At 42.3% G+C, this 23,159-nt stretch overlaps 1 protein-coding gene across 1 annotated transcript in view; it reads right to left on the bottom strand.

The window, feature by feature from the left end:
- The window catches only part of KSR2 (kinase suppressor of ras 2), a 584,421-nt gene that overhangs the window by 96,318 nt on the left and 464,944 nt on the right, over positions 1-23,159 (bottom strand). Inside the window, exons 10-13 of the mRNA XM_036748960.1 lie at positions 21,123-21,291; positions 9,581-9,622; positions 7,936-8,008; positions 1,710-1,758 (exon numbers count right to left, since the gene is read on the bottom strand). Coding sequence (XP_036604855.1) covers positions 1,710-1,758; positions 7,936-8,008; positions 9,581-9,622; positions 21,123-21,291 — 333 coding nt within the window. The remainder of the gene's footprint in view (positions 1-1,709; positions 1,759-7,935; positions 8,009-9,580; positions 9,623-21,122; positions 21,292-23,159) is intronic.

Below are 23,159 nucleotides of genomic sequence, written 5' to 3'. Positions count from 1 at the left end.
AGATCTCAAATGGTTCTGCCATTTTCCCCACCCCTACAGTAAGCTTAAATCTTGCTTTTTTCCACTCTTCTGTTGACTGAGGCTAAGCAGCATGGGGCACATTTCCCATGGAATGTAAGCTTTCTGTGGGCAGGCCCTTTTTCTATTTAGTCTTGGTATCCCAAGCACCGAGCACAGCGACCACCACCTAGTAGGTGCTTAATAAATGTTTGATGAATTAAATTGGATTGAATTGGTGGGTTCCCCACTGATTCTAGGTCTTCCAGAGGTTGCTGAGCTGACCCGCCATTGTGAATATAGAAAGAGGGGATTCTTGTTCAGTTATGGGTTGGACTAACTGGCTCTTCCATTCAGGGATTTTGGGAAAGGCTGATCTGAAGGCTACACTGCCACGGTGCTCGTTACACTAAGTAATGTTACTTTTAAAGTAAATTTTAGTAAAAAAAATTAGTAAATGTTAAATAAATTGCTTCTTTTTAAGAAACAATAAAGAAAAATTAGTGGTTACTAAATCTCCAGTTAAATCTGGTGACATGATGGTTTTCTAAAAGCATATTTTTAGTGATTTCTCAGCTTAGTATTTTGACATCTCTAGGACGTGGGCAGGTCAAGGAGTAGTTGATTTTCCAGGTGAAGAAATTAGGGCTTCACTAGGATCAAAGCTAGAAGGCCCCTCAAAGATCATCTAGTCTAACCTCTTTGTTCTATAGATGAGGAAACTGAGGCAAGCAGGTTACTGAAATTTTTTTTAAAAGTTCTTATCAGGGGAGCTGGCTGTAGGGACAGAGTTTTGCCATTTCTTTGTGATTAGCACCCCAGGGCTGAGGGCAGCTAGGCGGCGCAGTGGATAGAGCACCAGGCCTGGAGTCGGGAAGACCTGAGCTCATATATGGCCTCAGACACTTACTAGCTGTACGACCCTGAGCAAGTCACTCCACCCTGTTTGCCTCAGTTTCCCCATCTGTGAAATGAGCTGGAGAAGGAAATGGCAAACCACTCTAGTATCTCTGCTAAGAAAACCGCAAACGGGGACGTGGAGAGTCAAACATGACTAACATGACAAAATGGCAATAAGCACTCCAGCGCCTAGCACCCAGTAAATGCTTCTGATCTGTTTGGGGGAATGATTTCCTCAGGAAATGTGAATCATCATCCTATGAGCTCCAAGCCATGTTGGGAAAACCAAGAGGTTCTCTGCTGATGGGCCTTTCATTCCTCAAGGACCCCTCCCCCACCAAGGAGTAGAAGCCCACTAAGCATTCAGTGAGCCTTACCAAATTTCCTGAGGGATTCCTCCCTACCCCGATATCCCCTTCGAATTTCCCTCTCCCCGCTACCAAAGCACAGGGCTATGGGTCATGACCCACTCTCCATTAACCCCACTCCCAGGTGGGTTTTTTTTTCCTTTTTCCATCAGACAATGCTGACGCCCTGCCAACTTCCGGACAACATGGTTTCCAATGATGTCCACATATAATGGTCCATTAAGCCCAAAGCTGGGAATAGTCAGCTTATTTTAATTGTTCCTGAGTCGGGCTTTGGAGGGCATGGGGTGGAACGCCAGCCCCAGGCCATGCGCTGCCTTCTCCCCTCCTCTCCTCCCCCTTTCCCAACCTGCCTCATCTCTGTGGACACTGGTTTCAAGCCAAGTTTTAGCCAGTTCAGGCTCTACATGGAGAAAGTTTCTTTGGCCTCCCCATGGTTCTCACCTCTGATGTTGGCTCCACTTCAATTTGAAGTAATGGGTTTCCTTCCAGGCTTTGGGGGAGAAGAACAAATTGATGGTTACATGGAAAGTCCGACACACCGACTCCAGCTGTTTACATACATAGTTACAGGGCTTAACTGGGAAATTGACCAGGCATTGTTATTACCCCGGACTGCTCCGTTTCTGAAGTAATTAACCAAGTGAAATAAACCTCAATTGTTTAAGTTCCAAATCCAGTAACCTTCCGGGTTCTGGCAGGGGAGGAGTGCCTGCTTCACCTCTTGTTCCTGCCTCCTTTTTCCATTTTTGGATATTTTACTTTTTGCATGTTGTCTAAGGGAAGGGGACCAAGAATCAAAGAAGTTTACAGCTTCCATTTCCTATTTTCCACTCACATAACTACTGAGATGATAATGCTATTATTATTATGGTTATTACTATTATTGGCATTTATATAACACTTTAAGGTTTCCAAAACACCCTGCAATCATGTCACTTGGCCTACACAACAACCCGTGGTGGTAGGTGCTGCTATTATTATCGTTTTACAGAAGAGGAAAGTGAGGCAGATAGGTGAAGTGACTTGCCCTGGGTCATACAGCTAATAGGTATTTGAGGTTGGATTTGAACTCATGTCTTCCTGACTCCAAGTCCGATGTTCTGTCCTTTACAGTGACTTAGTTCTGGTTTTCTTTCCCTCTCATCTAGATTTTTCCATGAGCCTTCTCACTGGTCTCTTGCCTCCCCACTCCTCTCATTAACCTATCCTCCACCCAACTGCTAACTTGATCTTCCTAAAGCACAGGGGTGACCATGTCACTCCTCTGCTAAAGAAGTTTCAGGGGCTCCCTTTGGTCTCTAGGATAAAATACAAACAAAGCCCTTTGTGATTTGCCTTCATCTTGGCTTTCCAGGTCTATTTCACACAGCTCTTCTCCGTGTCTCAATCTGGCCTGTTTGCCATTCCCGTACGTGACCCTGGATCTCCCCACCTCTGTGCCTTTGTCCAGGTTGGCCTCCTGCCAGTGGATATACCTCCTTCCCTGTGGCCTCCTAACTCCTTTCAAGGCTCAGTACCAGGGACGCTCCTATTCATGCCTTTCAGGATCCCCCTTCTCCACCCCAATCATTAATGCTCTTCCCCAATCCCTGAATCACTTCCTATTTGCCTTTCATATATCTCCATGGTGTCATAGATTGAGAGCTGAAAGGGACTTTATTGGCCAATAGGCCCAACCCTCTCACTTTACAAATGAGGAAACTGAGGCACAGAAATATTAAATGACTTGCCCAGCACTGCTTGTGTCTGAAAGCAGGATTTGAATCCATTTTCCAGACTCCAAGTTCAGTGCCCTCTACCCGCCATGCCACCCAGCTGCCCTGTTGTGTATTTGTTGTTTTCCATGATGCCAGCCCTTCTTTTTGAGCAGACTGTAAGTTCCATGAGGACAAGGACTGTTGTGCTTAACCAATGACTTGCACATTTATTTTGCTGGATTGGACCTTTGATTTCATTGGCTTAGCACAGTGCCTGGCACTGAGTGACCACTTAATAAATGCTTGTTAGTGGGTATAGGAAATGCCTACCAATGCAGATTAGCCCCAGTAACGTACCTCGGAGCCTTAAAGAGTTGCCCAGGACACAGAAAAGTTAAATAGTTTGCCCAGAGTCACACAGCCTAGATGCATCAGAAGTGAAACTTAAACTCAGGTCTTCCTAACTCCAAGCCTGGCACTCACCTCATTATACCCCACGTCTCTCATCAATCCTCACATTTATGTAGCATCTAAAGGTTCACTAAGGGCTTCTATGAACATTGTCTCGTGTGATCCTTGCAACAATCCTGAGAAGCAGGTGCTCTGGTTATGCCCAATTCACAGAGGAGGAAACTAAGGTTAAATGACTTGCCCAGGGTCATGAAGCTAGTATCTGTCTGGCGTGAGGTCTGACCTTGGGTCTATCTGACTTCAGGCCCACTGATTCTGTTAAATCCTGACTCGGCCACTTACCCCTTGTGTTACCTATTGCTAGTATCTTCGCCCCCTCTAAGCCTCAGTTTCTTCATTTGTAAAAAGCGGGTAATAACAGCACATACATCCCAGGATTCTTGTAAGGATCAACTAAGACGATATTTGTAAAGCACAGTGCTTGGCACATGGTAGGTACTACATAACTGCTGGCCATCATTATTACCCTGTGCCCTTCTCTTGTTTTCCAAACTGAATCTAATAAATTTCCTGGAAATGTGATGCTGTCTGATGTCCTAGACACGAGGAAGGCTTGAGTCATGTTGTCCGTCAACTCTCCAGCACAATTAGTAATAATTGGAGCGTGCATAGCCAAGTGTCCTTTCAACTTCACTTTGAGATTTCCACAGAGCAAAGCATTATTTGTTATCTCTTGGATTATCCAATTATTTAGAGCAAGGCTGACTGTAATTGCAATAGAGACAGCCGATGTGATGAGAAGCTGAGACCCAATCCTGGTAGACAATGGTGACTGGCTTTTCTCCTCAGCCCCCACCAACAAAATAAGGCCCTCCTATTGTTTGCCCTCCTTTTGAATCTGGTTAGTAAAGCAGAAGAAGCTATTACATTACTACTCCAGCCCTGCTGCCCCTACACATCCTCTATTTCTACCAGTTGCCTTAAATGTATTAGATGGCATCAGGCTGAAATTGTCATTTTCCTACTGGGAAACTGACCATCAATGCTGGACAGTTGAGGATCTCCAGATCCATCACCATTGAGTGGAAAAAGCACACCATGTATGGTATTCATAGGATTCTAGATCTCCAGCTGGAAGGGACTCAATGAGTCGGCTAGTCCAATGACCTCATTTTACAGATGAAGAAATTGAGGCCCAGGAAAGTGAAGTGTTTTGATCAAGGCCATATAGGAATTGGGCTCAATTATGTGTCTGAACCAGGGTTTGAATCCAGATTCTCTGATTCCAATCCTAGAATTAGCCCAGGAAAGTGAAGCGTCTCAATCAAGGCCATATAGGAACTGGGCTCAATTATGTGTCTGCATCAGGATCTTAATCCAGATTCTCTGATTCTAATCCTAGGATTATTTTGCTGTATCATGAGGCCTCCCCATTCTCTAGTCATTCGTCCTTCAATTTAGACACCTTTCCTATTAGTGGAACGTTATTCAGTTCAACAAACTTTTAATGATTATTTATTGTGTGCTATGCTTCCATTCTATTGGGGGTGGCACCCACAAGCACACACATATACACATACAACAGGTAAACACAAAGTTTTGGAATCTCTCTACTATTTGTTTGGACCAGACCTGTGATTTTCCTCAATTTTAGAAGTAAGGACCTCCTGGCAGAGAAAGTCCCTCTGCCAGTGCAGGTGGGTACCTTCTCAGTATCTTAGAGCTAAAGAGTTTTTAATCTGATGTCCATGACCTTGTATGTATACATACATGCATACACACACATGTAATCTCAATATAATTTAATATTGTATTAAATAATAATAACAATTAAATCTCAAAAATTTCTCTTATAATCTTATTTGTTCTATTTATTGCATTAAAAATAATCCTCAGAAGGAGTCCATAGCATTTGCCAGACTGCCAAAGGGGTCTAGGACATGAAAGATTTCCCCGGTATCCTGAGAGGTTGAGTTGACCAGGGTCACACAGTCTGGAGGTGTCAGAGATAAGCTTTGTACCCAGACCTTCCTGGCTTCAGGGCCTTCCTTGGGTTCCAGGTTAAATTCCAAGTTCTTTTGTCATGTATGAAGTACAAAATACACAGATCTCTGTGGGGCACTCCTTCTCCCCGCCCCCCTACCCCAGCCCCTAACTCTCACTCTTTGGATAATAGAGTCAGCACTGGAAAGGCCCTCAGAGGTGATCTCACCCCCCATCCCTCCCACTCCTGCCATAGCTGACCAATAATCCCACCTACACTGTCTTCATGAGGTGGCCCTTCAACCTCTGCTGGAAGAAGTGGGAGTCCCACTTTGGGGTCATTCTCATTTTTGGGAAGTCTTCCTTACTATCAAACCTAAATCTGCCTCTACAGCTTCTATCTATCAATGGCTCCTGGGTCTGTACTCTGGGTCCAAGCAGAACCAGAGCTAATCCCTTTCATACAGGACAGCATTTTGAGTTTTCCTCATTAGGCAGCTGATGAAACTCAGTCTCTGAGAAACTCGGAGATGTGCCCCATGTGGCACAGGGAGGTGCCTGAGGCAGGTTTTGAATACAGGCCTCCTGATTCCAACCTCAGGACTCTTTCTTCCTACTGTGCAATCCACCCCACTGCCATCTCCCCAAGCTACCAAGTTGGAGCTGCCAGGGTGATGTTTCCACTTATGCAGAGACATTTCTGCGTCATCCAGGATTAATTGCTGACCTATACACAAGTTCAGAAATGACTGGGAAGTGGCTAATGACTGGATCCATCACCTAAGGGTGCTACCTACGGAATGTGTAAGGCATGGTTAGTGAAAAGTCCAATTACTCTCAGTTGAAAGCTTTGGGGGTCCCCGTGCTGCTGGCACCTGGACGGGGAGCAGCTGATGCAGAAGGTACCTCTGACAGTTGGTGCTAAAGTTAAGAACCAAAAACTAATGCTAATACCCATTAATATAATGAGCAAAACTGACTCTCCCTATTTCCAAACAGCCCCTCTCAGGCTGCCTAAGGTTCTATCTTCTTCAAGGCTACCCTTGATTTTCTTAAAACAAAACAAAATTAAAAAAAAAAAACCTTAGCTGTCTTTTGTTTTTAAAATCATCCTTCCATATAAAGCCCTTCTCTTTCTAGAGGACCACTTCCTGTAACAAAGGTTAAAAAAGGAAAATGGAAAAAACTAGCCACTTCCTTCCTGTCTTTGCTGAGGTGGAGGTCTAGGGATGAAGAGTACTATATATACTGTTTGATATACTGGTTAGTTTGCTGAATTAATTACCATTACCATCCCCCCAACTATGCCTCTTGCTATCTTTTCTTTGATTTTCATTTCAATAAAATTGTGCTTGCAAAAGCATTTGCATTTGGAGAGAAGGAGCAGAGGAAGAAGGGGAAAAGGGGCATGTCACCTACTCTTCCTCATAGGTGGGGAACCTGTAGCCTCAAGGCCACATGTGGCCCTCTAGGTCCTCAAGTGCAGCCCTTTGACTGAATCCAAACTTGGTGTGAAGTATGGATTTAGTCAAAGGGCTGCACTTGAGGACCTAAATGGCCACATGTGGCCTTGAAGCTGCAGGTTCCCCACTTCTGGCCTAGACTCTGTCCCTAAAGCTGGCCTTCTAGAAGGATTTATTAAGCCTTTTCTGTGTCTTGGACCCCTTGGACAGTGTAGTGAAAACCTCTTCACAGAACCATAAATGCATAAAATACATATGATTAAAAGGAAACCAATTCTATTGAAATATAGTTATCAAAATGTCAAATACATACACACAAGCTCTCAACCCCATGCAATAACCTTAGCTTAGAAGAGTGATTCTTAAGCTTTTTGGTCTCAAGACCCCTTTATATTCTTACAAATTATTGAGGACTCGCCCCAAAGAGCTTTTGTTTATGTGAGTTATAGCTATCAATATTTATTGTATTTTAAATTAAAACAGTTTAGCGTTATTATGAAAATGGTTTTGCCCTCATGAATCCCCTGAGAGTATCTCAGGGATCCCCAGAGGTGTCTGTACCACACACCTCTGGCTTAGATCAAGGAGAAGGGAAATGAACAGACCTTTGATCCAGCCAGATTGAGAGCTGCAAGGGCCCTCAGAGACTGTCCACAATGCCTTCATTTTACACGAAATGAAAGCCAAAGAGGTCAAGGGGCTTGTCAAAAGTCACACAGGAGGCAGTAAACAGAGCTGGTAATGCAACCCTGGTCCTCTGACTCCAGCAGTCTTTGCCCTATGATATACTGCCTTCCCTAAGAATAGGCATCTTTCCACAAGATCTCTGGTCATGCCCCTGGGAGAGCTGATATTCTACATTATGGGACAGGCTTATTGTACCAAGGAACAGGACAAAGGATTTTTGTTACATTAACCTTCCCTCCCTTGCCTTGCCCCTTCCCCCAATCCCAAATGAGTGCTTTGACCTAATATGTCCAAATCATCATTCATGCCATCAAGGCAGAGCTTGTTGGCATCCAGTGAGGACTGACTCCCTCTTCCTCCCTTCCTCTCCCCTGGGCAGAATGAATGACTTTGAGGTCACCAGATTCCTAGAAGAGCTCTACTTACATCGGATTTGAGTTCACTGGATGGAGGATGACTTGGGGTGCTCGACTGGGTGTCTCAGGCACTGGGACCACATCTGAAAACGAAACAGCCAAGAGTAAAGACAAAAAGGCATGCTTCCAAGAGAGAGAGGATGCTATCCTTCACTTTCAACTGTCTCATGACCCCAAAGCAATGTGCTCTTTAAGTGACTCAGCTTGGACCTCTCACCAGTCCCTGTCCCACCTTCTACAAGAAGCCTCTCCCTAACTGCTCCTTAATTCCAGGACCTTCTTTCTTCTGGTTGTCTCCAATTGATTCTGTCTAGATCTTTTTGGTACCTAGTTGTCCATATGGTTCCTCCATTAGAATATGAGTCCCTTGAGAGCAAGGCCTGACTTTTGCCTTTCTTTGTATCCCCAGCTCAGGAACACTGTCCTAGAGGTAGTTGGGACAGGACCTGGAGATAGTTTGGGCACTAACCTGGAGGTAGTTGGGGCACTAGCCTGGAGGTAGTTTGGGCACTAGCCTGGAGGTAGTTGGGGCACTAGCCTGGATGTAGTTGGGACAGTACCTGGACGTAGTTTGGGCACTATCCTGGAGGAAGTTGGGGCTACCTGGAGGTTACACAAGGCCTGGCACATAATAGGTTCTTAATAAATGTTTACTGACTATCCATTCTTTCTGGTTCTCTCAGCATAAAGTAATGAGATAATAATTTGTTGTTGTTCAATTGTCTCAGCCCGACTCTTTGTGACCCCGTTTGGGTCTTTCTTGGCAAAGATACTGGAGGGGTTTGCCATTTCCTTCTGCAACTCATTTTACAGATGAGGAAACTGAGGCAAACAGGCTTAAGTGACTTGCCCAGGGGCACACAGCTAGTGTCTGAAGCCAAATTTGAACTCAGGTGAACTCCTGACTCCAGGTGCTTAATAATGTTGATTGATTGAACATGTTTAAAAGGTAATGGGGCCTCAGAAAGATTTCACCATAACTGACGCTGGAGAAACCAAAGTCCATATCAAGGGGACAGTTCAGCCTGATTCTGTAGGCTGGAAGAGACTAGCATGAATGAGCAGTGAGTTAGGCCCTCCTATAGAGGAAAAGCAGTGTATTTATACAAGTGGGAATGTGTGAAACATAGGGAAGGGGGAAAAACATGTCATGTTTATTTCAATAGCTTCCTAAATGGTCTCCCCAGCCTCTCTCCCCTGACTCAATCTCTCCTCTCCTGCCCATCTGTTGTGAACACCAGTGCCAGATTAGTCTTTGTAAAACATTACTTCTATCACTGTATTGTCTTGCTCAAAATCTTTAAATGACTACCCACATTTGACAATGTGAAGCCTAAATTCTATTTCCAGGATAAAAAATCCAAACACTACCTCCAGGCTAATGCCTCAGCTACCTCCAGGATAGTGCCCCAACTACCTCCAGGATAGTGCCCCACCTACTCTAGTATAGTGCCCAAACTATCTCCAAGATAGTCCCCCAACTACCTCCAAGATAGTTCCCCAACTACTTCCAGGATAGTGCCCCAACTACTTCCAGGATAGTGCCCCACCTACTCTAGTATAGTGCCCAAACTACCTCCAGGTTAGTACCCCAACTACCTCCAGGATAGTGCCCAAACTTGTCAAGTGTAGCTAGTAATAACTATGAAACTTACCTGGGAAAATGAACTGTTGTTTGTATTTGTAGTAATGGGAAGCTGACAAAAGAAATTAAGAAACCAAAGTGAGAATTGTCCTCAAACATGGTGACTCAAAAAATATTCTCTGAATGAATTAAAATCTGGTAAAAACCCATATATGTAAATAGGCTACTATATAGGTGGATAGAATATCAGAGGTGGAGTAAAAAAGACCCATGTTCAAATAACACCTCCAAGGCTTATTAGCTGTGTGACCATAGGCAAGTCACTTAAATCCCCAGAGCCTCAGTTTCCTCATTTGTAAAACAGGGGTGATGATGGTGATGATAAAAAAAGAAGACAGCGACAATAGCTATACGGTGAATTTATTTAGTGCTTTAAGGCCGGTGAAGAATTTTTACAATTATCTCATTTGTTTCTCATGACAATCCTGAAAGGTAAGTGCCATTTTTATCCCTACTTTGCAGATGTGGAATTTCAGGTTAACATCAATGACTTACTCAGGGACACAAAGCCAGTAAGTGTCTGAGGCTGGATTTGAACATAGTAGTGGTTACCTGACAGGATTGCTGTGAGTCTCAAATGAGAAAAATGTATGGAAAGTACTTGGTAAACTTTAAAGCACCATGTAAATGTTGGTCATTTATATTCTTATTTTCTGTCAGCTCACCACAGCTTTCAGAATTCAACAGGACCACCAATCACAACAGCCATGGAAGACATGAAAAGATGATTGAACATCTGAGGCTACTCTCAAGATACAGATCAAAGCCTCTATCAGAGACTTCAGTCTTAATGATGGCACAGCTGCTAACCATGAAAATCCTACTCCACAAATTCCAATGGGTGGTTCATCTTCCTCACTTCTTTCTCAGAAACATCGTTCTTCCACCTCCAAACTCCATGTTCCTGGGTTTTCGTCCATGTAAAGAGCGATGGTAAAGGGGTCAATGAGCCCAGTCCTTACAAAAATGGGCAGGGTGCCACTGACATAATTCCCCCTATGGAAAAAGCTGAGGAACCTGCTTCCAGGAGAGATTCTGAGCATGGGAAGATATTCTATAGCTGGTTCTTATTTGTAACCACGTCACGAATAGCAGCCTTTTTGATTGACTGTAACTGTGTGACCAGAATGGGAGGGGGTGCCTTCAGAAGGAACTATTTGACCAACTATTTTGTACATCAAGAATATTTCCTTGAGCTTTTTGAAAGATCCAAGCTGTGATCATTACTTTTTTTCCATTACTGCCCATACCCCAATATCCAGCAACCCAACTTGTGTTGGATCCAGAAAGACCTAGATTCATGACTCAAATCCCACCTCTGACACTTGTTACCTTTGTGACCATGGTCAAATCATTTAACCTTTCTGGGCCTATGCTAAATTTCTATGACTGTCAGGGGAGGGAATTCTCACATGGAGGAAGCCACAGATCACTGATGTATTGACTTGCTGAACCTTACTCCTCCCTTCTCCATGTCACCCTTGTAATGATCACCCACATATTCTCATATATTCTCTTGCAGTAGCCCCTTCTCATTTAGCTGAAGAATGGCTAGATGGGATGGCCATCAGCTATAGTCAAACCCATTCTGGAACTAGTAGGAAGAAGTCTCCAAGGAGCCCCAAGTACCAAGAGTGAAAAGGAGACTTTAATAATGTCTAAGGCGCTAGTGGTGGCCTTAGGAAAGGATGATACATGATCTGTAAGTAAATGTACTTCTGTATTAATTAATGCCCCAAACCAGCATCTTAAAACATTTGCCTAAACTCCTATTGCCAATTGACTCAATATCCATCCCAGGTCCCTTCTGTCTACTAGGCATCTCTCAGTTCTGGTGTTAATAAAGTTTCTAGCATTACTATTGTGGAATTTCAGAATATTAAGATTAGAGAGGACCTCATAGACCTCTATATCAACCTGAATCTGAACAAGAATTCCTTCCTCCTGCAAAGTGGTCAACTGACCTTTACTTAAAGGCCTCCAATGAGTGGGATCCAGTTACTTCCTTGGTTATCTGCTTTAGGATAGCACTAATGCTTAGGAGGGGTCTTTCCCCCCTTACATCAAGCATAAATTTGGCTATGTAATCCCTGCCCCCCATTGTTATTAATCCTGCCCTTGAAGGCCAGACATGACAGTCCTTCAAATATATGAAGACAGCTGTCACTGCTTGATTGATAACTTAAGGCCCAGGGCTATCCTGATTGACTCATACTCTCCAGCTTGTCAAGATTCCTCCAAAACTTGGCCATCCAGAAATGAACACAATCATCCAGAAGTGGTCTGACCAGGGAAGACTAAAGCAAAACTATTACCTCCCTCATCCTGGATACCATAGCTCTTTTAATGTGGTCCACATTCACCTTATACTTCTCAGATGCCATGTTGCCCTTAGACTCCTAGGCTGCCATGTCATCCTGTTGATTCCCACTAAAGACCACTGGATCTTTTTCAGATGAACTGCTAGCTAGTCATGCCTTCTACCATTTTTTTAACTGAAAATTAACTGGTTAAAGTGGGTGAAGTTGATTTTTTTACAAATATAAGACTTTTCATTAGTCCCTAGCAAATTTCATCATATCCAATTCAGGCCAATGTTTCAGCCTACTAAGGTCTCTCTGATTCCTCTCTCTGTTATTTAATGTTAGCTATCCCACCCAAGTTTATATCATCTGCATATTTAATAAGCAGTCCATCTATGCTTTTTATTCCAATCAATGCTAAAAAGTTTAAATGGCACAGTACTCTTTAATATTGCACTGGAGATCTCTTTCCAGGTTAACATCAAACTATTAATACGTTCTTTGGGTCCATTCATTCAAACAGTTCCAAATCTAATGGTCCAGGCCAAAGGTGTTAAACACATGACCTAGAGGCCACATGTGGCCCACAACCCTCTTGAGTGCAGCCTGAAGCAGATTAAAATGTAACTGGCCTCAGTTTCATAGGATCATAGATGTAGTGTTAGAAAGGATCCTAGGATACTTTTGGTGGCCTGTATTCCTTGAGCAGTCTGCTGAAGTCTATTAAAATCATATTTTAAGTGACTGAAGGAAATATTAAATTGCGATTAGAACTCAGGTTCTTAACCTGTATGTGTATGTCATGAATCCAGAGATGTGCTGGAGCCAGCTCGAACCGGTTAATTTTCAATGTCAACATTTACAACCCCTGAAATCAGCAAAAAAATGCCAAAACCAAGTCTTCATGTTGTTTTTGATTACCTAGACTTAAGAAAGTGTTAATAATGAAGATTCAACTTAAATTATAGCATTCCTATGTTTTTTCTCCCAGAGAGATGATTGTTGAATATTTATCAGGATACCCCTACATGAACCCACTTGGCAACCTACAGACTCCTTCTGAGAATAATGCTTTAAAATGAATTATTAAATGCCTTTTGATATAATACAATTTACATATATTAAAATATATTGGATTATGTTGTATATTAAAGTACACAGGATTATAATGAAAACCCATTCTATTAAAATATGGATTATATATATATATATATATATTTTTTTTTTAAGAAGTTCATGGACCCCAGGGTTAAGGACTTCTGAGTTATAGGTTAGTGAAAATGAAGATTTTTTTCTTCCATTCGGGTTCATGAAGCCCATTTTCTCAGTCCTCATTCTTTTTGACCTCTTTACAACCTTTGACACCATCAAAGTTTTCCTACCTATCTGTCTGTTCCCTCTCAGTCTCCTTTGCTGGATAACCATGAATGTCCCACAGGTCTCTATCCTGGGTCCTCTTCTCTCCTCTACACTGTTTGGTGAAGTCATCAGCTTCCATGAATTCAATGATCATCTCCTTGCTGATAATTCGCAAAATGCCTTATCTATTACTAACCTCTCTCCATTCTAACATCTCCAACTGCTTCTTGGACATCTTGGACGTGATGTTTTGTAAACATCTTAAACTCAGCATGTCCAAAACAAAACCGATTATCCTTCTCCTCACACCCTTGTCACTTCCAAACCACCCTATCACTGTCAAGAGCGCTAGAATCCAGTCATCCAGGGTCCCATATATTATCCTTGAGTCCCAGGGGTGGGGAGCCTGTGGCATGGAGGCCACACATGTGGCCTTCTAGGTCCTCAGGTGTGGCCTTTTGACTGAGTATAAGTTTTACAGATCAAATATTTTTTATTAAGGGGATTTGTTCTGTGAAGTTTGGATTCAGTCAAAGGGCCACACTTGAGGTTAGAGCCTGACTCTTCATTATCTATCACTGTTCCCCTCCCTGTTGCCAAGGCCTAATGATCTCAATTTTGTAACATCTCTTAAATACGGACTTTCTCTCCACTGATTTTGCTACCACCCTAGTGCAGACTACTGACCTATCTTGCTAACTGGTCTTCCTGCCCATTCCTGCCAATCTTCCACCCATCTGCCAAAGTAATTTTTCTAAAGCGAAAGTCCAATTATGTCACACACCCTACTCAATAAACTCCACTGGCTCCCTATCACCCCTAGCTTCAAATATAAAAGTCTCTGGTGTTTAGCCCCTCCCCCACCTTTCCAGCTTTCCTATGCCTTATACCTCCTCCCCCATGTCCCACCATGTACTCTTCAATGCACTAACATTATCGGTCTCCTTGCTGTTCTTTGAACAAAATATCTGGGCATTTTCATAGAAAATGCTCTTTTTTTCAAAGAAAAAGTCAGAGGCTGTCCCCCATACCTGAAATAATCTCCATTCTTATCTCTGTCTTCTGGCTTTCTTGGCTTCCTTCAAGTCCCAGATAAAATCCTACTGTCTACAAGAAACCTTTCCTAATCTTTCTTAATTTTTAATGCTTTCTCTCCATTGAATACTTCCTATTTACATTGAATATAGCTTTTTTGTATGTAGTTTCTCTCTCCCATCAGATAGTGAGCTCACCAAGGGCAGGAACTGTCCTTTCTATCCCTAGCACTTAGCTGAATGCCTGGCACATGGTAGATTCTTAATAAATGTTTGCTGACTGACTCACTCCCTGGAATATATCTATATCTATAAAGGGATAGGGATAGGGATAGGGAAGGGCATCCTGTGGACCTCAGGTTAAGATTGCCTGCCTTCTTTAAAATGAGGAGGCTGAACCAGATGATCTCTGAGGTCCCAATCCATAAGCCTTTGCCCCTAAACCCCAAGATTCTGGCACCTGAAATGCTTTGCTTGTGTGCGTATTCAACTCCAATTTTTAGATATCACTTAAAACCCATTACTGTTGCTTCTTTAGATAAGCTAAGCTACTCACAGCACATAGTAATGTTGTTACTCAAATTAAAGAACGGGAGGGGAAAAGCATAGCTGACAAGAGGCTGGGAGTGGGGGTTTTCCTTCTGTTGCCCCTCCAAGTATGAAGACAGCATGGGGAAAACACTAGCTGCTTGCGGAGCCTTTGAAAGGCAGGTCACGGGCATCCAGAGCTTTGAAATCTCTGGTCTGAGTTGGCACTACTAACAGAGGGGTCTGAGAGTAGACAGATACAACTCCATAAGATGCCCACAAAATGCCCTTCACCCTCTACAGAGACAACTCTCTCTACCTTGACCCTCCATACTACAGAAGACAAAAATTCTGGACTACTGAAAGGGATAGAAACCAGTAGGTCCCAGCAGATGGAAGACACTGGCTGTGAGCTCCTGTTCTCCTCAAACTGATTTGAAGCCTCTCAAAGTAGATGGGACTTCATCTAGAGCCTCTTAGCCTTTTGGGGGGTCACATACCCCCTTTGGCAGGGAGGTGAAGCCTGTGGACCCCTTTTCAGAACAATGTTTTTAAATGCACAAAATAAAGTACATAGGATTGCAAAGAAAATTAATTATGTTGAAATAAAGTGATCAGAATGTAAAAAAAAGAAATTATGGATGCCATATTAAGATCCCCTGAATCCAGTACAACATAAGACCCTTGCATCCCCTCCAAAGTATCCCTGATGAGTAGTATGTACTTGCTTGAAAGCCTCCAGCAAGAAGGAAATCACTATCTGACAAGGAAGCCTATGACTTCTCAAAAGCTCTAACTGTTAGGAAATATTTCCTTACGGTGAGCTTTTTTAAAATTATTTTTAAAATTTTTAATTTGTGAAATAAAACAAGTATTTCCATAACATAGTATAATAAAAAATGATTATACATGAAAATGCAAATCTATTGTGTACAACTTGTTATTCCTTTTAAATATATAATCAAGCTATCATATGGCTACACTGAGCTTAAAAGTGCCCTTCTTCAGTGTCCACCTACTGCTCCAGGGTTGCCTTATAGGGCCAAGCAGAATGAGCCTCAAACCTCTTCTACTGAAGGCCCTTCTGGTACTTGCACACAGTTATCACATGCCCTAAGCATCTCTTTCAGTCCCACCATGCTGAGTTCCTTCATCCAATGCTTACGCAACATCATTACATCATTAGGAGGCCCTTCACCTGCCTGGCTGTCATCTTTTGAAGGTTGCCATTCCTAAAACCTTGTGCCCTGAATGGAATAATGATGATGATGATGATGGTAGTAATAAAAGTAACAACCACAATGGTTAGTGCTCATATGGTGCTTCAAGGTTTACAAAGTGCCTTACAAATGTTATCTCATTTGATGCTCACAACAACTCTTGGAGGCAGATTTTATTATCATTCACATTTTACAGATGAGAAAGTTGAGGGTAAATGACTCATGTAGGATCAGACAGCTAATAATTTTCTGAGGCGAAATTTTAAGTAGGTCTTCCTGACTCCAAATCCATCTTTCTCTCTTTTGAGCCATCTATATACTCCATATGTTCTCTGTTTGGGGCAAAGTGCAGAGAGATGACCCCTTCCCTATACTTGACACTATGCCTTTCATAAGCATAAAGCCTCTCAATGTGAGAACTCAGTCATATTCTAAGTAAAGTTGAACAAGAAACAGAGATATGAACAAGACCAGTGATATCAGACACGTGGCCAGCTCTGCATTGGCAACACTGCTGAGTCATTCCTGAACCAGATTCAAATGGAATTGGGGAAACGTCCAACAAAATTTTAAAAAAATACAATAAGACATAAATAATGTGACTATGCGGTTTCCTAAGTCAATATGTTACCTGAAGGGATCCTTATGTAGGGATTAGTGGCCCCTAGTTCTATTGGACTTTGATACAAGTGGTATAGACAGTAGGAAAAGGATTGGATTTGGAAGTGAAGGACCTGGGTTTAAATCTCACCTTTAACACTTGCTACGTTGTATGATGTTGGGCAAATGACTTAACCTCTCTATGCCTCAGTTTCCTCATTTGTAAAATAAGGGAGTTGGACTGACTGACCTCTAAAGCCCCTTCCTGTTCCTATGATTTTTGATGGCAGAGCAGTTATTTAGGAAAGTGTCCATAATCTCTAGGACAGCACAAGGACCCCTAAAATCCAAGCCAATGACTTTCTGCCTGGGATAAATGCCAACTTCTTGATGTCAGGCCATGGGCAGCAGTGGTGATTCCAGGGAGGCCAGGCAGCACAGATCTTACTGCAATAAGAGATACTGGTCTAGTATCTACATCCTAGACCTGCCTATGTTCCAAATTAGGGGACTAAGATTGGAAGAGAATCTTGTTATCAAGTTAATTGTAAGAGATCTTTTAAGAGTACAAGCATAAAGAGAGCCTTGTGTCCAAACTTCCTATTTTTCAAGCCAAAAACCAGTCTTCTATCTCTGGATCTTAAAGCCTTGTGGAAGAGAGGGCATAGAGGCAGGCTTATGGGAGCTACTGATGGACCACCTTTTAAAAGAAGAAACAATCTGAATCAAAATAAAGGAAGCTTCAAGGCATTGGCCTTGATTTATGAAGGCTGAGAATCTCTGAGGAAGGCAGACAGATGTGTAGGCAAGACACTGCATTAACACAGCTGCCATCAATCACCGATTATCACCCTCTTCCTCACCTCCCTCCCTGGGATGTTAAGCCATGTTCTGAGACTGCTGATGGGTGGCAAGCTAAGAATGAGATCTGGTTCCCCTTGTTTCTTTGTGGAAGCAGGGAATCATGGATGTGGGATATTACATATACTGTCAAACACAGTTGATGTGCTGGTTGGTTATGCTGAGCTGTTCTCCCCATCCCCTTTGTTCATTCTTTGTTATAAGGGATGGCTTACTGGGTAGGGAAGCAGGAAGGGCTATATCCTAAAATGGAGGGGATGTAAAAACCAAAGGGTTTTTTTGTAATCTGAAAAATAATAATTTATTTCCAGTGTCTCCCTCTAATATCTTTCTTGTCTATATACTTATGCTTTATTGCTATCGTTGAATTTCATTTTTATTTTTTTCTGAATGTGAGAAATAAAATGAGTATTTCCGTAACATAGTAGAATAGAAAAAAATGGTTGCATATGAAACTGCAAACCTGTTATGTACAATTTGCTGTTCCCTTGAAATATATAACAAAGTTATCATGTACCTATCATTTTTCCCTTTTTTCTTCCCTCCCCCTCCAAAATATCCCAACGATATTAATACAAGTAATATTTAAAATAATTAAAGGGAGCTACAAAGCTCTGTATGGACAGATCCTCTCCAGCCTGTCAATGTACTTCCTAAAAACATGGTGCGCCAAACTGGGGTCCCAGCACTCCTGCTGCTAAACATGAAGTCTCAACCAAAGAACTTAAAAGAAAGGCTTCCTGCAGCATCTCAGGAGGAGGGTGACAAGTGGTACTACCAGAAAGTGGCCGCAAGCTTGGCTGATGTCATGGGGTATTGGGTGTGTGTGTGCACATGTCTGAGTGGTTTTTTTAAATTTTTTCCCCACTCAGGAGAAGCTGGAATGGGCTACCTTGGAGACAAAAGCAGGAGGATTTGATCTGTGTAAATGCCAGGCAATTTGTCTAATTAACTCAGTGGAAGAAACTGAGATGATTCAGTCTAGTGAGTCATATTATGGGCACCAGCAGGCTGTTGAGATACTTAGCTAAGAGATAGCAAGCCTGCTTTGGGATTTATATATATTAAGATGAATTCTCAATTTGAAGAGCTGTTACAATGTGTACTCTGTAGATTTGTATGTATATGTGTATTGAAATATACAAAATGTCCCTGAAGCCTTAGTGAATTTTATGCTATTAAAGCTTTAAAATGCACAAAGGCTTTTGGGACACCCTGGATCTGGATAGATGGTAAGGGACTAGACCTATGATTTCATGAGCATAAGGAGCTCCCAGAAGAGGAAGCTTTCTCTACCAATGTAGAATAGCATCTTTTCTGCAATTTGGAGGCTTAGAGATCCTCAGAGAAGGGGCATGAAAAATGGAGTGGTTTTTCAAGGTCTCATAGCCCATATGTTTCAGGCACAGGACTTAAAACCAGTTCTTCCTGATTCCAAGGCCAGTATTCCATCCTCGTGGCCATACCACCTCTTCCCCATATGCGTGTACACATACATAACTGATCCAGCCCTATAATTTCATTCATGTTGGAAACTCTTTCTCCTAAGGCAGATGGTCAATTTCTCTGAAGTTTATCAGCTTAGAGAGTTGCCCAGGGTATTGAGAGGTTAAGTAATTTGCCTGTGCCCACAAAGATAGTATGTGTCAGAAGGAAGGTTTTACTATGTGGCTTCTGGGTAGAATATAAGCTTTTCGAGGACAGCAATTGTTTTGTTTTTATCCGTGTGTTCCCTGTACCTTGTGCTGTGTCTGGTATATAGTAGATGCTTAATTGTTGGATTGAATTAAGTCTGTGGTTCCAAGGTTGGCCCTTATTAACTATCCTACACTGCCTCTTGTGTTTGTTTGGATATAAGTGGACATCTATATGTAAATGAATATAAATACATATTCTAACAAAATCGATGTGGTTGGTGGCAACATTACTAATTCCTCAATGGTAGGTCATATGCTTTAAGGTGTTTTCCAGTTAGTAGAGGTGATCCATTGCACTGAGCCATTCACATTCTCATGTATACGCCCTTCTTATCAGTCACATACAGATACAAGTCAGCTGGTTCAGGATACAGGTAGAATCTGTGGTCAACCCGTCAACCCGTTTTGTGGTGGTAAAGAATTGGAAATCGAGGATTGGAGAATGGCTAAACAAGTTGTGGTATATGAATGTAAGGGAATACTATTGTGCTATAAGAAATGAGGAGCAGATGGCCTTCACAGGAACCTGGAGAGTCTTATATGATCTGATGATGAGTGAAGGGAGCAGAACCAAGAGAACATTGTACACAACCACAGATACATTGCTTCTGTGATGACTAACTTTGATAGACTTGACTCTTCTCAACAATGCAAAGTTCTAAGACAGCTCCAAAAGACTCATGATGGAAAAGGCTATCCACATCCAGAGAAAGAATTATGGAATCTGAATGCAGATTGAAGCAAACTATTAGCTCTCTTTTTAAAATTTTATTTATTTTAGGTTTTGTAACATTTTTCTCATGGTTCATTTCATAATTCTTCTTTACAATCTGATTATTGGGAAAAGAAGTTTAATGTGAAGGTATATGTAGAACCTATATCAGATTACATGCCACCTTGGGGGAGAGGGAGTAGGAGAGGGAGGGGGAGAAAATTTGGAACTCAAAAACTTGTGGAACTGAGTGTTATAAACTTTTAAAAATTAATTAATTAATTAAAGAAAGAATCTGTGGTCACAGAATGGAATTTTCTCTCCATTTGAAAACAATCATCCCAAACAAGAATTGGACCCCTAGTCTTCTTATCATCTTGATCAATTTGGTAACTTACCTGTGTAAATATAAAGCATGTGCTCTACCCCAGGCTGCTGGTATGATCCAGAAGCAAGCCAAGATATCTACTGTTCTACAGAAGGTGGCCAGCACATGGGAGCCTTGGCTTGTCAAAGAGTGGCTACACTATTCAACCAGACGTGACTCCCATGAGGAACTCAACAATACTTTTCTCCAAAGACAAGTTCAATTCTAGTTATTCAGGATTTGGGGGGGGGGGGTTATGGGGGAGACTGGCTGTCAGGTGCCTTAGGAAAGAAGGTGAAAAAAGAATCTTGGCTGAAATAATGTAAAATGACTTCTCCAAGGTTGCACAATATTAGTCTCAAAGATAGGATCTGAATCCAGGTCCTCTGACTCTAGAGCCAGAGCTCTTTCTACCGTACCACATTTCTTGCATTGGCTGGTGAGGAAGGTACTACAGGTATGATTACCTTGATTTTAGAGATGATGATGCTACCAAGGTTTGTTATATAATTGTAATTTGATACTGGAAAGAACTTCCGAGACCATCTAGAACTCTCTCATTCAAAGGACGGAGAAACTGAAGTGGCTTGGTCATGGTCACACAGCTAGTGAGTGTCAGAATTAGGACTTGAACTCATGTCTCTTCTGACTCTCCTGACACTGAACATCCTTTCCACCACACCCCAGTATTTCAGTAAGTCAGCCCTAGACTGGCTGGGGCTGCCCTGTGTAACACCCAGCTGATCCCTGGGAAAGGACACGTGGCATGGACACATCTGGATCCCTTGCCTCTGGACTCTCCCAAATCCCCTCATGATTCCCCAGCTCCACCTTCATCCATATGTGGCAAGTCTGCCCAACAAAGGATTACCTGGCAGGTTGAAATTCTTCTGCTGTCTGGTGCACTGCGGGGAGGGGTGTAGTGGGGAAGGAGGGGTGGCACTGGGTGGGAGTGGTGGGGCTGGTGAGGAGGGTGTGGAGGATGTTGTGGAGGAGGGGTTGCTGCTGGAGTCAGGCTGGTAAGGTACCGGAATGTGGTCCTGCAAAAGAAAAAAAGGGGGAGAAGGGGAGAGGGATAGAAGAAAGCAAAAACAAGCCAGTGAGAGCTCAGTGGCAACATTGGTGCATCCTTCCCTCTTTCCTGTGCCCCTGTAGTCCTGGCAGCCCTGAGAGCTTTCACCCAACTCATTTGACATTTCATAGGAAGAATCCAACCGCCCCTTACTTCATAGCTAAGAGAACTGAGGTCAAATGTTTTACTCATGGTCCCCAGTTAGAAAATGTTTGAGGCAGTATAATAGCAGCAACAAAAACAATTAATAATGATAATAATAATTACCGTTTATGTAGCACTTCAAGTTTTGAAAAGCACCTTACAAATGTGGCATAGCTAAGACAGAACTGTTTTGCATGACTTCATATGTTTAATGAGTATCGTGGGTTTTTTTTTCTCTATGGGTGGCAGGAGAGGGAGGGAGGGAGAGAATGTGGAATTGAAAATAAAATAAAATTTAAAAAAACACCAAATACTGTACATGTAGAGCCTATATCAGATTGCATACCATCTTGGGAAGGGGGGAGTGGAGGAGAGGGAGAAAATTTAGAACTCAAAATCTTGAAGTGAATGTTGAAAACTAAAAACAAATAAATAAATAAATTTTTAAATGATACTATGTTATTTTGCCCTCACAACAACCCTGGGAGGTAAGTGCCATTATTACAATACCCATTTTATAGATAAGACTGTGGTTTTTTTAAATTATCATTAATTCAAGAGAAGCATATATGGATTTCCAAGATGGAATATGCTGTTAGTGAAAGAACTGAATCCAGGAGGATAACATAGCTAGTAAGTGTCTGGAGTCACATTTGAACTCAGGTCTTTCTGACACCAAACCCAGTGGTGTCCTAACCACCACACTGAACTGTCACTATTCCATGCATAGCTTCTCCCATACTCCTTCCAGTCTCTTCCCAGATCTGTCTGGTAGAAGGAAGGAAAAGCAATTTCCATCAATTAAATCCCTGCCTAGCTTTCTGATCCCAGAGAAAAGGTCACCACCTAGCAAAGGGCAGTCACTGGAAGGCAACTTGGTGAACTGAAAAGAATATTTATTGTCTTAGAAGGTGATCTCTGACATTCTGGTGAAGCAGAGAGAGCATTCATTGGCTTAGAAGGCAACCTCTGATACTCTGTATAACTTTAGGCAATTGATTTAATCCCCTGAGCCTCAGTTTCCCCAACCATAAAATTGTGGTGGTGGTGGTGGTGGCGTTGGTGGTAAACTCTTCGTGGGCAGGGAAAGTTAGATTTTGTCCTTGTAACCCCATTTCCTACCATAATGCCTAGTATATAGTAGGTACTTAATAAGTGCTTGCTGGTTTGATGCTAGGTTTTTTGCCTAACATTCTAATGAGTGAAAGGGTGGATTCTCTTACGATTAACCACCACTCTCCAAAGGTTAACATGGTTGGGATGAACCCAGGTCTCTGTGTGAGGTAGGGGAGAGTAAATCAAATTGAAATAAGTCTAATATTTCAGACAAAGATAAGCTCTGTTTCATCCAAAGCCACTTGTCAGGTAAGGGAGGCCCCCCAGAGGTGCTTCTGATCTGATTCTACCAGAAGGACATCAGGTAGCTCAGTTTCTCAGTCTGTCCAGATTTGTCGGATGGATATTTCCATGGTAATGCACACGTGAGTCTAAGGTATCATGTGTCAATGACATGTGGAGATGGAGATGGATGCAGTAAGTTTGTGATATAAATAGAAGCCTGCGGGACATGTGAAATTCATTTTTATAATTTAGTGACTGGCTCAAGGACTTCACACACTAAAGTCAGTTTAGAAGATCATGGAATTATAAGATCTCAGAGCCAGAAGGCTCCTTTGGGGCCACCCGGTCCAA

The sequence above is a fragment of the Trichosurus vulpecula genome, chromosome 1 (genome assembly GCF_011100635.1).
Source record: "Trichosurus vulpecula isolate mTriVul1 chromosome 1, mTriVul1.pri, whole genome shotgun sequence".
Taxonomy (NCBI): domain Eukaryota; kingdom Metazoa; phylum Chordata; class Mammalia; order Diprotodontia; family Phalangeridae; genus Trichosurus; species Trichosurus vulpecula.
The sequence above is the reverse complement of the archived record's forward strand: the minus strand, read 5'-3'. Positions and strand labels throughout refer to the sequence as shown.